Raw genomic sequence first — 15,146 nt, 5'->3', positions numbered from 1 at the left:
CATGTTGGGTTTCATCTGTCCACAAGCTGCTATTTGACCACATCTGAATTGTTACATAGTACAATTCATACAAACGATTATGACATGCTCTGAATGTCTTGTGTATAGTTCCTATAGATTGAGCCACCACAAACTTTGAATATTTACAATACTCGTGTATGTCTGGTGTAGACTATTGAAGACATTACATAGCTGTGTTAGTTTACCAATATGTTATTTTACACAGTGTATTCTATAATCATTTCTAAGGCTCTTTTATAAAGAGCAATCTCAGTCTCTGGCTGATAGTGGTATTGTTTGATATACTGGTTATACATTGCCTTAGCTCGCCAACTGTCCCGGAACTACAAGTAGCAACATTTATGGTCCATGGTGGACATCATAAAGCCTACCCGGAAAGGCTAAAGGATAAATAGCTGGACCAGAGAAGAGAGAGGGTGATATAATATTTGAAGGTAAAGCTGTGTACACACCTCAGGTTTTTTTACCCAATTATTGTGCCAATCTGCTAGGTCCAATATAGCATTAGTGTGTACACTCCCACGATCATGTTTTATCATGCCAGAGCACATTGTATCTTTTTTCATTTGATTTTATAACCGGACTAAAAATCTCTGTAAATGTATTTTATGTTATGTCTGCTCCCCACTATGTACCCCCTTTTTTCTGTAACTATTTTCCCTTACCGTTTAAATACCTCAATAAAAAATAATTCTGTTAAAAATCTCTGTAAACGATGGAACAATATCAGGCATATTCTGCAGTGTGTAAGCACCCAGAACAGCAGTGTAGGCAGATCTCCATAGAGTTTACACGTGTATAGTGTGTGCACATTAATCCATACTTGCCAACTCTCCCGGAATGTCCGGGAGACTCCCGCATTTTGCGAGAGTCTCCCAGACTCCCGGGTGAGTGTGGCAATCTCCTGAATTCTGCCCACCACTAGGAAGTGGGCAGAATTAGGTCCCAAACGCTGCAATTCCCGATGAATTGCTGCGTTTGGCCCCACCCCAAAATGATGCGATTTTTGGCGCCCAGCCCCCTCACGCACACCTCCACTGGCAGGCTCCCAAAAAAGAGCTGAAGAAAGTTGGTAAGTATGCATTAATCGGCATGCTGATTGGGACTTTCAGTCGTTGGTAAAATCGTTAACGATATCGCATTGGGAGGAATTTTCTGTAATGTGTACCCAGCCTAAGAGGAGGAAATCATTTTGCATAGGAAGAGAATTAGAACAAAAGGACATCCACTACAACTTCTGAAGAATAATTACTTTACTTAAAGGGTAGTAGATAGGTGGAATAGTCTTCCAACAGAGGTGGTAGAAGTTAATATGGTAGGGAAATTTAAACATGTTTGGGATAGACATATTGATGTCATAAATTTAAAAAACAAAGCAAAGTATTAAATTTTTTTAGGAATAAAAGTAGACTAGATGAAAAATGTGGTTCTTACCTGCCTTCACATTATATATTTTTCTTGAGCGTGAGCATCCATCTCTATTAAATAGGAAGCTCATGGAGGAGGGTCATTGACAACACCACTGCAGCAGCAAAAGTAGTAAGAAGGATATTGCTGGACCTTTATAGACATCAGTGGGACCCGCTGGATCGGGAGAAACGTTAGACCCCAGATTTCTAATATTCAGTATTATTGCTTACTGAATGTCACCCAAAACTAAAATTCAGTTGTTCATTATACTGTTCCTCAAGTTTTGTGTTTGTATGGTCGCTTTTGACTGAAGCTATGGTTAGAATGAAGCCAGACATGTGGTTATATACAACATGCTCTCTCTCTACCTGAAGTAACACGGACTTATCTCCATTAAACTTGAAATATGACATGAAATATGAAGTGAAACCCTCCAGCAAGGATCTTCTTTTGAACTCCCAGTTCCCATCTCTGTCCTATCTGTGTGATCACAGTATTGATCTGAGCAGGTCATTGAATTGACAGCCTGTGAGTGTGAGGAGAGGCACATTCCTGCCTTTGAGGACAATGTTTATAAAGTTCATAAACAAACACTTACAAAAGGCTCCGACCTCACCTTTCACCCTGTAACCAAACCACCTTCAGAGCCCCTTGCGGCCTGCAGGATAGCTGCTTTCCCTTACACCTTGTGTAGAGGAAGAAATACTACTTCCAACTACATAATTAAAAAAGACAGCAAACTCTTTCTTACCCTCTTTCTGTTATATGTATCTATGTATTGGTATGTATTATCGTATGTACTATTTGTTTCCAAGTGTAAGTTCTGAGCCACATATATATGAAACATGAACCATTTGTGTCAATATGTACCTTCTAATAAGATTATTAGAAGTCACAGAGTTCTATAACTATAAAGAGTTATCACCTATGACTATTGAAACTATTAGAATCATAAGCTGGACTATGGTAATTCTTACATCAGATGTGAAATTTGGATTTAACTTTAGTACACACATTTTTGCAAAATACCTATGGGTTAATGTACCCCCTGCTGTAAATTATATGCAGATTAGAAGACACGGAGACGTTCCATTACCACTTTATATCTAATAATGTACAGTAGGATGAACATGATTCCTAATAAGTTTTAATTAAAAGCAAATTGGTTTAACACATTGATTAACATTGATACAGACTGCACTGACAGACTTTTACAGGGGAACTCTTGATGACAGACACAATGGCAGAAACACTATCAACCGTCTTCTATTTCATACGGTTCTTGGAGCAGTTGAAGATGCCTGGCTCTGTGTTGCCGTCACAGCATTACTTGAGCCTCCAGATGTGACATTATCGCAAGTTCCTGTTTGATACAGAGGTTACAACTTTGGGCTTGGTGCTGTTGTGGCCATAGATGGAGCACTGGTGAAGGAGTTCAACTGTGTTCTCACATTGGAAAATGTAAGCTAAAGACTTTTAAGAGTTCTAAAAGCAGAATATATTTCGAAAAAACTATTCTAAGGTGATAACTAACTGGAGTTGTTAAGAATATTGATGTCACATGTGCATTATGAGGATATAATTTACTGAACCCCGTAATAATATTTAAGAATTCCAGCTACATTTTTTTTTTTTTTTTTTTAAATCAACCGCCCCCCTCCCTTTACCCATCTTAGTCATAGGGTTCACAGTTCCTGATATACTCAGGAACTGTGAACCCTATGTGTCTCATCTTGTCACCCCAGAGAACAGTGTATATATTGTTGAGGCACGGTGGGTGGGTAATGACATGCTCTGGAATATAACACCACTTTGTAAATAAGGACCCTGTCCACCTTCTCTCAGCATGGTTTTTACCCGCTGCTTTTTAAAGCTGTAAGTGTCACATTAGAGAGGTTAATTAGGCCTGTGACACTCAGATAGGGAGCTTATTATAGGTATGAATCAATGGCCAGCTCCTCAGTCAGTCAGACAAATCCAATATGTGCTTGTTCCCAATTAACGAGATTCCATCAGAAGGAACGAGCTAGGTTTTAAAATGGCTATTTTTATCTTAATGGCATCCAGAGAAAACACATTTGTAACTAGGATAATGTTGGGCTACAACTAAGAATCATCTGCTGGAATCAACATGTCGGTAGCCAAGGAGCTTTATGTGAACGCAAGCAGAAAAGGGCAAACTTTTTCATACTCTCCATGCAGCTGCTTGGAACAGTTATTATTGTTATTATTATTATTTGTGACTGCTAGGAGATGAGTGAAATTTGCAGCAGACCAGGCCGTTTTTTTGCAGAGTTACGAAAATCCAGTGAAATTGTCTTGAGTTACGCTTTTGATTCTCCATTCTAATTCTACCTGCAAAATTTTGCATCCCAATGAATAATTAGGCTAATATTAAGAAAATTTCACTCATCTTTAATTATGAGTGATAAGGTGGCCATACGCAGGATGATCTGGGATGGATGGGAATCATTTGATTGCATTTATCTTCCATCCTGACAAACATCTCATAAATCTCATCTTATCTACCTGTATACTGGTGTGAGCAGGGCTTGACACCCCGATCCCCTTTATGTCCCTGCCCACATTGCATCAGATAAATGTTCCTGGGAGATTTGCTTGATCTCTATGAAGTCCGAGAGGTCTCCAATAATTTGTGAGTCTCCCCGACATTTATGTTGGCAAAATGGATGCATACATTTTAGGGAGTGAACCAACATTCAGCCCATCCATTTACTAGAGACTAGAAGTGCCTCAGGCCTCTGTGTTGTCACTAGTTCCTAGTACATTGAAAGTCTGCTTTCTGAATATTTGTGTAGCCCACAAAATGCTTGCCCCCACTGTGTGCACTTGTAGAGTTTGTTTAACTTGCATTAGCTATTAATATTATGAAGATAACGGTAGGGAAAAATGCTAGTTTGAGGACACGTTGGGGCAGATTCAAATCCCAGCGTTGTTCATTAGAACAGAGCGTCCCGCGCATTATTACCGTTACTACGGTACTTTGAATGCGGAGATATTACTGTATTAACAGTAATAATGTGTGGGCCACGTTGTTCTAAAGTACAACACAGGGAATTGAATCTGCCTCTTTGAGAGTATTATACAGATTCTATAATACTGGTGAGCCAGTCCTCAGTTGCTATTAAACTACACTCCTTCCCATCCTACTGCCCATACTTTTTCTTCATCCTCCCTGTCCATTAGACATCCAGAGACATACCTCCAGCACCACTTCAACCTACCCTCCTCCAGCTTGGACTGTTTAGCCTCTGTCTCCTCTGCTACCTGTCTGGACCTGTAAGCCTAATGTCCCACTTGCTCCTATTGTCTCTCATTACACCTTCCTTCCCTCTAGAATGTAAGCTCTCATATGCAGGGTCGTCTACCCTTTGTCTAATTTCTGACCTCCACGTCATATCCCTGTTATGTCTTATGCTGAATTTCTTTTTCTGCGTGCTATGCAATTTGTAATGTTTCATTGCATCCTAGCATTTATTATTCTTCTGCTCAGCTGTGTCCATGTACCTGTTGTTCGCTTATTGTTTTCATGTCATATATATATATATATATATATATATATAAACGATTTATGTCAGGCGATGCAGAATCCACAGTGCCATATAAATATAAAAATGATGTACTACAAGTCCCAGCATGCACCTTTTAGGGCCTGGTAGCTTTTAAAGCCGCTAGAGAGCCACAGCCCAGTTCTGCCTTAAGACTTTGCAGTGCTACAGTTATCAAGATTTTTCACCTGCATTGCAAACATCACATAACATATACTAACCATGTAGGCAGACGCCAGAGACCAGCATCTTGTGAAGCCAATGCTGACTTGAAACACACTTTATTACAAGCCATCACCAATTAACTCTTTGATGTGGTAGCTGGCGTTTGCAGTGTAATTTGTGTTTTGCTGTGCATCCCTTTCATGTCGTGGTGCTAATTCAGCAAAACCCTCCTTTCATTTACTGTGGTGGTAATTAAGGAGAGGGTTTAATGAACGCACACAGAGAGGAGAAGGACACTGAAGTTACCTTTCTGTTGTCTATGCACATGAACCTCAGACAGTGTCGATGACTTTGAAGGGAAAAAGTACATAAAAATAAGAATGCCTCTGCCTAGTGTTTATTTGCTGTATAACTGGTTTATCAAGGAACTAGGTGACTTAGACGTATCATTATATTATCACAACCGGAATATTATCATTATTATTGCCATTAGTTTGCAAGGTGTCACAGTGGTGCGCGACAGTGGGGAAAACATAGCATACATAAAACAGGAACACACAACGTAAACTAAATAAGTGTATGTGTGAAACCGAAGGGTAGGGAGGGCCCTGCTCATGAGAGCTTACTATCTAGTGATCTTCTCGAAGAACCACATATTATCCGGTGTCCGCTATATGTCATAGATACTGAAGCTCTGCTGCCTCATGTTTGTCCAGACCTCCATTAAGCTGGTCACACATATTGTGATTTTGTAGTCACCATTGTGCAAACTGGCCTTTTCATTGGCATTAACTCCAAAATTACAGCAATGTTTTATAATGCTCCTATCAAAATCAGGATCTTGATCGGCATTGACCAAATGGTAGTATTGCTGCATGTCACATTACAGAGATAAGAACATTTACAGTCACATTAGGTACCAAAATTAGCACACACAACTGCACACTATTTTTTTCTTCTCTTCCGATTTATTACAAAAATCATATCAAACAATTAAATTAACGTGTGCAGCCAGCCAGCTAGTTATTTTTGTTACATAGAGAATTAAATTACTAATGTAACATCATCACCGTTAATATAGTGCCACCAATTCCGCAGCGCTGTACAGAGAATATCTGAATATTGGAGCTTACAGTCTAACTTCTCTAACACACACACTAGTGTTAATTTTGTCAGCAGCCAGTTAACCTACCAGTATATTTTTGGAGTGTGGGGGGAACCCGGAGCACTCTGAGGAAACCCACGCAAACACGGGGAGAACATACAAACTCCACACAGACAAGGCCATGGTTGGGAATTGAAAAAGTGCTAACCACTAAGCCACCGTAATAATCTTTTGAAGGGAAAATTCCAACACATAACATTTTTAGTATGTGTCGTCATAAAAATATACCTTTTTACTTATTATATTGTGAATTAACTTCTAAATATATGAGCACTATTAACAAATATTTATGTAAAAGTTCAAATATATTGACACAACGTGAGATGTTTTAAAGGGTTTCTAAACCTATATTTTCCCTTTGTATTTGTCTAATGTAAATATTAAGTGATGACAACTTTGAGAATGCAGTAGGTCAAGTCACTAGGAACCCAGCAATGTATGATGTTACTAGTTCCTATTGAAATGATGGATACGTTCTCATGATTATTGGTTTACATTTGAAAATGACTTCTTCCACGGAACATTTTAAAATAAATTCTGCTATATGTTATAATACAAGAGTGGTGGGAATACTGGTATAAACCTCCTTGAAAGATAGCCATATCTTTGTCAACCCTTTGTGTCACTAATTGTCAAAGATTACATATTTCGCTATGATGGCCATGTTATGACATTCCTCATCCATACCAGCGAGGGACAAAATAATATACTTAATATTTGTTCATAGAGCAGTGCTTACATCTTCTTTCCTTCATTCCAGTCTATCTTAGAGATTACAGTGACTAAAATACCCGGCCCATCATCCCTTCACCTGTCACCTCACAAGACAAAGCAGTATGACAAGATGATCACTTTCTTTTTTCTCATTGAAAGTAAATTAAAATGTAACAACATCAATTGGGTAGAGTAATTGTCATCAAATCACACCTACTTCAATAATGACAGTTTTCAGATGTTTACTGAGGTGGATGAGGAATGTGTCAGGCCTCCTCCCACTCTTGTAGCAGGTAAGTTCTTTCCGGGGAAAATTGCCTGCTGTCTTGGGGGTAAGTGCATTGCCCCGGACCTTCCCGGGAGAACAGGCAATTACTGTTCATGACTAGTCATTGACTGACTGTTCTGATGGATGGTTGTTTTTCTTTTATTTCCATGCATTTTTTCCCTTTCTAATTAAAGACTGTGCTAAAAGTGAATAACATCGTCATATAACAAATCTAATGATATTGTATTAATGTAATCTTGGCTTTGAATGGTCAGTTTCTAGGATTGACAACTTTCTAGGAAAACATACAGGCGTTGCCTATTAATAATATTGGCACAGAGTGACATTTTTTACCAGCCAGGGAATTCCTATCATCATCTTATTTACATTATTGCACAAAATATATTTATAATTGCAAGCGACGACTTACTCGATAAGGCAACTTTGTGGAAAACAAAGGAAGTGTACATCACATGCCTGTATAGTGTGAGCATTAATTGTAATTATTTGTGACATTTGCTGGTGTGATGTTCAGTGTTTGTGATTGCAGTGGTTCTTGTTGTATTTGATGATGACGTTAATTTACAAAACAAAGTCCAAGCCCTCATACAAGGGCTTTGTTCCCTTTTCTCCAAACCTCTTTCTACTTGCAGCCCCAGTACCCATGGCTTCTTGCCACCAGAATAAGTTAATTAGACCTCTTGTCATAGCTGCCAACTGCCAGTTAGCGTCTGCCTGGGAACATCCTCCACACTCCTCTTCCAAGCGCTCCTGAGTGGACTCTGCACATTGATCAGATGGTATATATGACCTGCCAAATTATTTTTCAAAATATGTGAGCCCTGGGCAGATTATTATACCTGAGATTTCCCTTCTAAATGGCTGATAGGCCTCTCCTGGTCCCGTCCGCCTATTTTATTCCTTAGGAAAATAAGGATAGGAAGAGTTTCGAAAAGTGTAACTTCAGGCAGTCTTTTTTGTTTTTACTGGGGTTTTTTAACACTCTTTTTATCCTTTAATAATTTACAAGACAAAACAAAAATCTGCACTACAATCTGCATATACTGTGGAGCTCAGGATAAGCAGTGCAGAATGCCTTAGTTTTGCATTGTTGCGTCTACATGGTCTGCATAGCACGTCAGGTTGCACTCTTAAGCTGGGTGCACACTGCAGATTTTTCACCCAATTATCGTGTCAATCATACGATGAACAACTGTTAGGTCTGATATTGTATTAGTGTGAATGCTCCCATGATCATGTCTTACCCTACCAAAGCACATTGTACCGCTTCGTTTGATTTTATAACCAGACTAAAAATCTCTATAAACGATGGAATGATGTTGTGCAAATTCTGCGATGTGTTTGCACTCACGACCAGCAATGTAGGCAGCTCTACATACAGTTTAAATAGTTCCCATCTTTTCAGCAGATGGTTATGACTGAAGAAGAGCACAGATCTGAAGGCAAATCGTGTAGGTGTGTACACAGAAAACTGCATGCTGATTGGGACTTTCAGTCATTGGTAAAATTGTTAAAGATATTCCATGGGGAGAAATTTTCTATAGTTTGTACCTAGCTTTACTCTTGGGAGACTCCACAGTCTAGAAGTGCGCCTAGGTGTGTGGAAGGCAGAATGATCTGCAGAGGTGCATTACTGTGCCAATGTCTAAATGTCACATCAAAGTCCAGCCTCCTATCCCTCTATGGCCTCATTAAATTGAATAGTTTTTCTCTTAAAATACTGCTCATTTTAGCTTCATTTATCGACTAAATGGTTCATGAGAGTGACGGAATCTTGAGAATGCCGTCATTACATGTCACTTCTGTGTGTTAGGAGCTTTTGTTTACATTGCTAGAAGAGCATCTAGAATTGCACCTCTCCATGTGCTGGTGGTTACATTTCATTTGCACATATTCAAGGGACTGCAACTTATCAATTCACAAGGAACTAGTGACATCAGCAAGAATGTCTTGAAACTATATAAGAATGCAGCCTGTATAATATTGAGGTACTTCATGGCTATTTATGAGGCGCAGATGAACTTCAGATATTGTGTTGGCGTTCTTATTTTTGATTACTTGCCCTTTCCAGATATTCTCTCTTGCTCTTGTTATTACTATTCTGCTATAAATCCACTGTCTTTAAACAGTGAAGTAAATATACTTGTAAATAGAGCTTATTTTATTTAAAATGATTCAGATTCTATATGTTTGGATATATGTATGTGTTGATCTAGCTTTGCAGGGCTCACCATATTGGGAGCAAATTTATCTGAAAACATAAGTGAAACCTCTTCATACGCAGTCACATCTTGCATGCAGTCAGATAGCCCAAACTTTCCCAGCTCTCTCTGTTAATGTTACAAAATCTATTCACCAAGATATTTTAACGATCGTTGGTGACAGATTTGTGTCCATTGCTGAAGAGTGAAGAAAGGCTTAGGAGATCTGTGCTAACCTACAGCACCATTTCCACATGTTCTCACAAATTATCTTCATAATAATGCCACATTTCCAAACTTTTCTATTGAAGTGCTGTGATTACAGAAGAGATGCTTTGTAGTTACATATATGTCCTCAGACAGGGAGATAAAGAGAAGGTCTGGGGCAAGCAATCAGAAGACAAGTGGATTAAGGGAAACCACAGACACTTTGAAGTGGCCAGTAAGTTTTGTGCCACTAGATGACTTGCAGCAGCTTGAGCAATAAAGTACAGTTTCTGCTGAATTATGCACTTAAATTAGTTCTTGGCAATGACCTACCTGTTGAAATAATAGCCTTGTGCAATTTAAAATTGAAAAATAAAGGTTTAAGTGTCCGTCGCCAAACTGCAGTCAGTGGAACTGTTTACCTTTACATTGGCACAGATAGCCACTGTATTTTAATGTACGCATCCACTAGAAATGTGGATGTCTCTCTTTTTTTTTTTTTTTTTTTTTTTTAGTTTGTCTTCACTTGCAGTTCTCTAGGGAATAATGTTTGGTATTTAATACATGAAAATGCAGCACAATGCATTTAAATTCCCACATGGTAAACGCATTGTGGCAAAAAAACACCCATACAAAAGCAATAGGTATAGGTCCACTGGCAAACATTTAACATTTATTTCAATCCAATGAATAGTGACATTTTGTAGAATACTTGTTTAGCTTTGCTTTCAATAAAATAATACCGTCTGTAAGTACACCATAGCAAACATACTTCCAAAAGTATTAGTAATAGAAAAACAGACCCAAGATAGACACATATCTATTCCAAGAATAAACTGTTGAAGTGGAGCAGTCTCCTGCATCCAGTAGAACCATTGTGTGGCCTGTTCATGAGAATTCAGCCAACCACCTCACTAGGAACTAGTGACAACAGCGAGGAATGAGTCGCACAAAACCTGAGCCTAGTAGCTAAATAATTAATAGGCTGAATATTGGTTCAGCTGGCAAAATGGCTGCTTCAACTGTGTTTAGAAGGTTGGTCAACTTTATGTGAAATTAATATAACATAGAAATATTGCATGAAAAGATGAGGCAATCACAGTGGTTGATGGAAACACACCTGAGTGGCTCTGAAAGCCTGCAGTCTGAAATATGATGGAAGAAATGGAGATTTAGGACTGCAGTGTATGCATGGTGTGATGCGTTTTGTCAGGTGTGCCTTGAGGTTCTACATTAACCCTTTCCGAGCTCAGAATAGCACATCCATCAGCACCTTGTTTCATCGCAGCTCTTGTCTCCGTACGTGTGTTGGTATTGCTGCGTTGGTTTGCCCTTTTCATCTTCCCTGATCTCCGTCACAAGTCCACTCGCCCGCAGCATGTAGGATTAAGCAGCCTCATTAGGAGGTAAAGCAGCCTGTGACCACAGATCAGGTAGGTGCTGACATGATATGATTTTTTTTCTTGTTTTGAGCAGAGTAGATGAAGCTTTGAAATTCTTTTTTTATTGTTTATCCCTCACACCTGTGACATTTGCTGTGTAAATATTTTGAGAGGTGGAATAGGCATGCCAAAAGCACTTGGTCATGCAACACATATCGACTTATCAATGCTATTGTATGCAGTACCTTTACAAAGCAATGCTGACTGATCAAGGGTTAAAAAAAAAAAAAAAAAAAAGGCTGGTTTCGGTGTACATCACTCATTTTGTCCTTTGTTGTTGTGTTTCCCTTGCAGTTTTTCGAGGTGCCATTTGATTCAAACATGAACAGGACAAAGAGTCGGCCCCTGGTGCGCGGACAGATCAGGTAAGAGCTGCACCTGCCTCAGCAACATGATGTACTCTCTTTGTCCCACAGTGAGTGTGTTTTGATAAGCATACTTTGTATCTTGAGAAACACAGTCACTCCGCCTGGAGAAGAATGCTGTTGCTCTAAAACTGAATGTTTGACACAGACGGTCAGTATGCTTGCTGGAATTTGCTCTGAACCCGCTGCTCTCTGATACCAGTTGTTCAAGTATGGCATATAATTTGGATGTATGAACATCATCACATATAGTATATAAGTGCGTTAAACTCAAAAATATGCTGGAAGATTGTGGAGTCAAACATTACCACTCTGTGCTGTACTTTGTTTGGCTACAGGTTTTTCAATCCTTAAGCTGGGTACACTCTACAGGTTTTTCTTCCAGTTATCGTGCTGATCACATGATAAACGACCATTTAGTCAGATATTGCATTATTGCTCCTGCGATCATGTTTTATCGTACCAAAGCACATGGCATCTGTTGATTTGTTTTTTTACACTTCCCAAAAATCACGATCAACGATGGAACGATGTTGGCAAATGTGGAAGTGTGTCCATACTCGCCACCAGCAGTGTAGGCAGATATCTGTACAGAGTCACAAATTTTTCAGCAGATGGTTATGGCAGATGAGGAACACAGTTCTGAAGGTAAATCATGTAAGTGTATACACATAAATCTGCATACTCATCGGGACTCTGTCTTTGATAAAATCGTTAGATATTGCACCAGGAGAAATTTTCTGTAGTGTGTACCCAGCTTTACCCACTTCGAAACTGAGGCGCACGAGATGGCACAAAATGTGCTCTGACCTTAGTAACACACCTTGAAAAACAATAACTGCTGCTCTGCGATGATCATGTCACACACACAGAAATCCAGAGGGGTACAGTTAACGTGTTTAATGGGCAGGGAGATACTTGGGACAGCACAAGGAAAGATATGTTTAGGTTTCTCATTCTGCTCCAAATTACAGGATTCCCACTGATTTGTTCCACACAGTCTGAATAAAAGAGTGGAGATCTCTACCTTTTTAGGTGTTTTTTTCCCCTGGCATTTATGGATTGTAATGGAAATGCACAGGCAGGGCGACAGCCGGAGGTGGCCAGGGGTGTGTGTGGCAGTGTGCATTCAGAAACAGAGCATAGTATAAAGTAGTTAAAAGGCTGGTAAGGAGCCCATGGCTGTAGAACTACAAGTCCCATCATGCCTTGCCAGCGAGTGATATGCCTGCTTTGTGGTGGTTATGCTCTGTTGTGAGTGTTCACTTCCATCTATAGATAGGTATATTTGTAGTCTGTGCACCGTATATGCCTGACCACTAACAATCCCTCGGATACACATGTTGCCGGATGTACTGAGGGGATTTTGCGAGGACGAGCAGGACACCAACGTTCCCGGCCTTGGCAGACAGGCCAATAAAAGCACTCCGTGTAGAACTAGCAGGAGGCTGGATAAGTACTGGCAAGTGTAGGAGGATCTGTGCCACGTAATTTGGGTGGTCGATGACTGAGGCATGTATTAATGCTCTCTACAGGTCGTTTCTCTGCACACTGCTCTTGTTTACAGTAATAATATGTGACTCTTCCTCTACCGTTCTATAATAATCTTTATTGTGAAATGTGTCGGTAACACAGGGAAATTCTGTGGAAAAAGAGAAATGGAAATTTAGCCTTGTCTTTAGGATGGTGCTTGTTTCTACTCCACATTCTATATATAATATTATAACAACTTTGCTTTATTGACTGATGTGAGTGCGTTCTCTGTTCAGCGCTGCAGAATTAGTGGCATAATATAAATAAATGGTGATGTTGATGAATGTATTTTATGCTAATGAGTAAAGTAGGCGTGGCTTTAACTTGGTAAAGGTCCATTATGGTTGCCAGTAGCTGACCATTTTAAGATGTCTACAATGACTAGTTCATTTATCATGCCTCTACCTCACATTCTCTTTCCTTATTCCCACTGTATCACACCACCGGTAGGTGCACAGTGATACCATTCGCCAAAGACTGATAATGCTGTTCCTTACAGTAGCCTCATGAACTATCCCCTCAGCAACTATAATTGTGATTCCGCTACTTTGTTTATCAAGTGTTCCCCACAACCATTAGGTTGTAAGCTCATTTGAGCAGGACCATCTTTATCTTCTGTTTTATGTCACTGTCTGTAATTTGTGTCATGATCCCCACAGTGTGCAGCTCTGCGTAATATGCCACCACTTTCTAAATAAAGGATAATAATTAACACAATAAAATGTCTTTTATAGAATACATGTTATGTAGTATTTTTTCTTGAATTATTTCTGACTGAATCAGTCCACACATTAAAAAAGTAGAAAATGTTCCTATCTTTTCATCCTACATAAAGTCTTTGTTGGGAATATGGTGTAAAATTGGAGTTGTTCTGAAATGTTCCTGCATGTCTTAGAACATCAGATTCCTCCACATTTGAAGAATAGAGACATACTTTATAGTATGTTATGGAGAGCACACTACAATGGATTTTAACTGCGCTCTTATAAAACGAACATCTGAGAACACCATTTGCTTACTTAACACTACTGAAGTCGCTTCCTTAAATTAACATTATTCATATTCCCCAATAAAAGGATAAAAGGAGGATTTGAAAACATTGTTATTGATTTTCATCTGTCTTATAGTTGAAAACCATCATCATAAGGGTCATAGAATAGCTCAACTCAGAACTTGTAATATACATATTAGGTGGCGTTACTATGTTTAGATTAAATCTTCACTTTTAACCCTCCATCTTTTCCAGTGTCTCCACGCCACTTGTGCAGCCCCACACTCCTTCTCTGTGGCTCCATCTCTTTCTCCTATGTGGCCAATACCACAATTTCAACACTGTACCTGTAGAACAGTTTTTTGAAAACTGGGTAACAAATGACTTTGTTACTGGGATGGTTCTGTTGTGTCTGGATGGTTAAGCATGTTGACATTATCAGGTACCTTTGTTTAAACAAAGTGATATAATTCATACCAAACAGTCAGACATGTGCTTTCATATTTGTAAACTTTAATAGTAAATAAAAGGATCTGATTGGTTACTATGGGTAAGGGTACAGTTACCTGTTCACTCATTTTCATAAATGTCCCTCAGAGTGTGCCTATCACTTATACTTATATGTCCAGTAGTATAGTGGCATGTTCTTCACAACATTTATGCTGTGATCTGAGTTACATGGTTATGAGTGATTGTGTGTCATTTTTTACAGATCATTTTCTGTAGGATCGGTTTAGCACCAGCCTGAGGGTCAATTATCTGTGCCTCTGTCATGTTGTTGTATCATTTAATGAGAGTGTTGTAATGGATTTTTGTATTTATTTCTGGTAACTTTCCCCACAGCGACAGCCAAACCTTAATTTCCATTTATTTCTATAAAAATGACATTTCAATATTAGGAAATGGGGGGGAGGGGGTAAATCAAGTTACATTGTTTGGTATGTTGCCAGCAAGCATTGCTTCTACCCATCTAGTTCTGGTAATTAGTGTAGTGTGGACGATTTACAAGAAACACATATTTTTTTCCCCTCTGGGGAATTTCTAAGTTGGTTCTGTGCCTTCCTTACTTTCGGT

At 39.1% G+C, this 15,146-nt stretch overlaps 1 protein-coding gene across 1 annotated transcript in view; it reads left to right on the top strand.

Annotated features, from left to right (window-relative positions):
• COX10 (cytochrome c oxidase assembly factor heme A:farnesyltransferase COX10) overlaps positions 1–15,146 on the top strand; it is a 111,383-nt gene that overhangs the window by 59,052 nt on the left and 37,185 nt on the right. The window contains exon 5 of the mRNA XM_075216971.1: positions 11,478–11,548. Within this exon, the coding sequence (XP_075073072.1) occupies positions 11,478–11,548 (71 nt within the window). The remainder of the gene's footprint in view (positions 1–11,477; positions 11,549–15,146) is intronic.

Source organism: Mixophyes fleayi, chromosome 6 (assembly GCF_038048845.1).
Source record: "Mixophyes fleayi isolate aMixFle1 chromosome 6, aMixFle1.hap1, whole genome shotgun sequence".
In the NCBI taxonomy this organism is placed as follows: domain Eukaryota; kingdom Metazoa; phylum Chordata; class Amphibia; order Anura; family Limnodynastidae; genus Mixophyes; species Mixophyes fleayi.
This window is presented reverse-complemented; position numbering and strand designations above follow the sequence as displayed.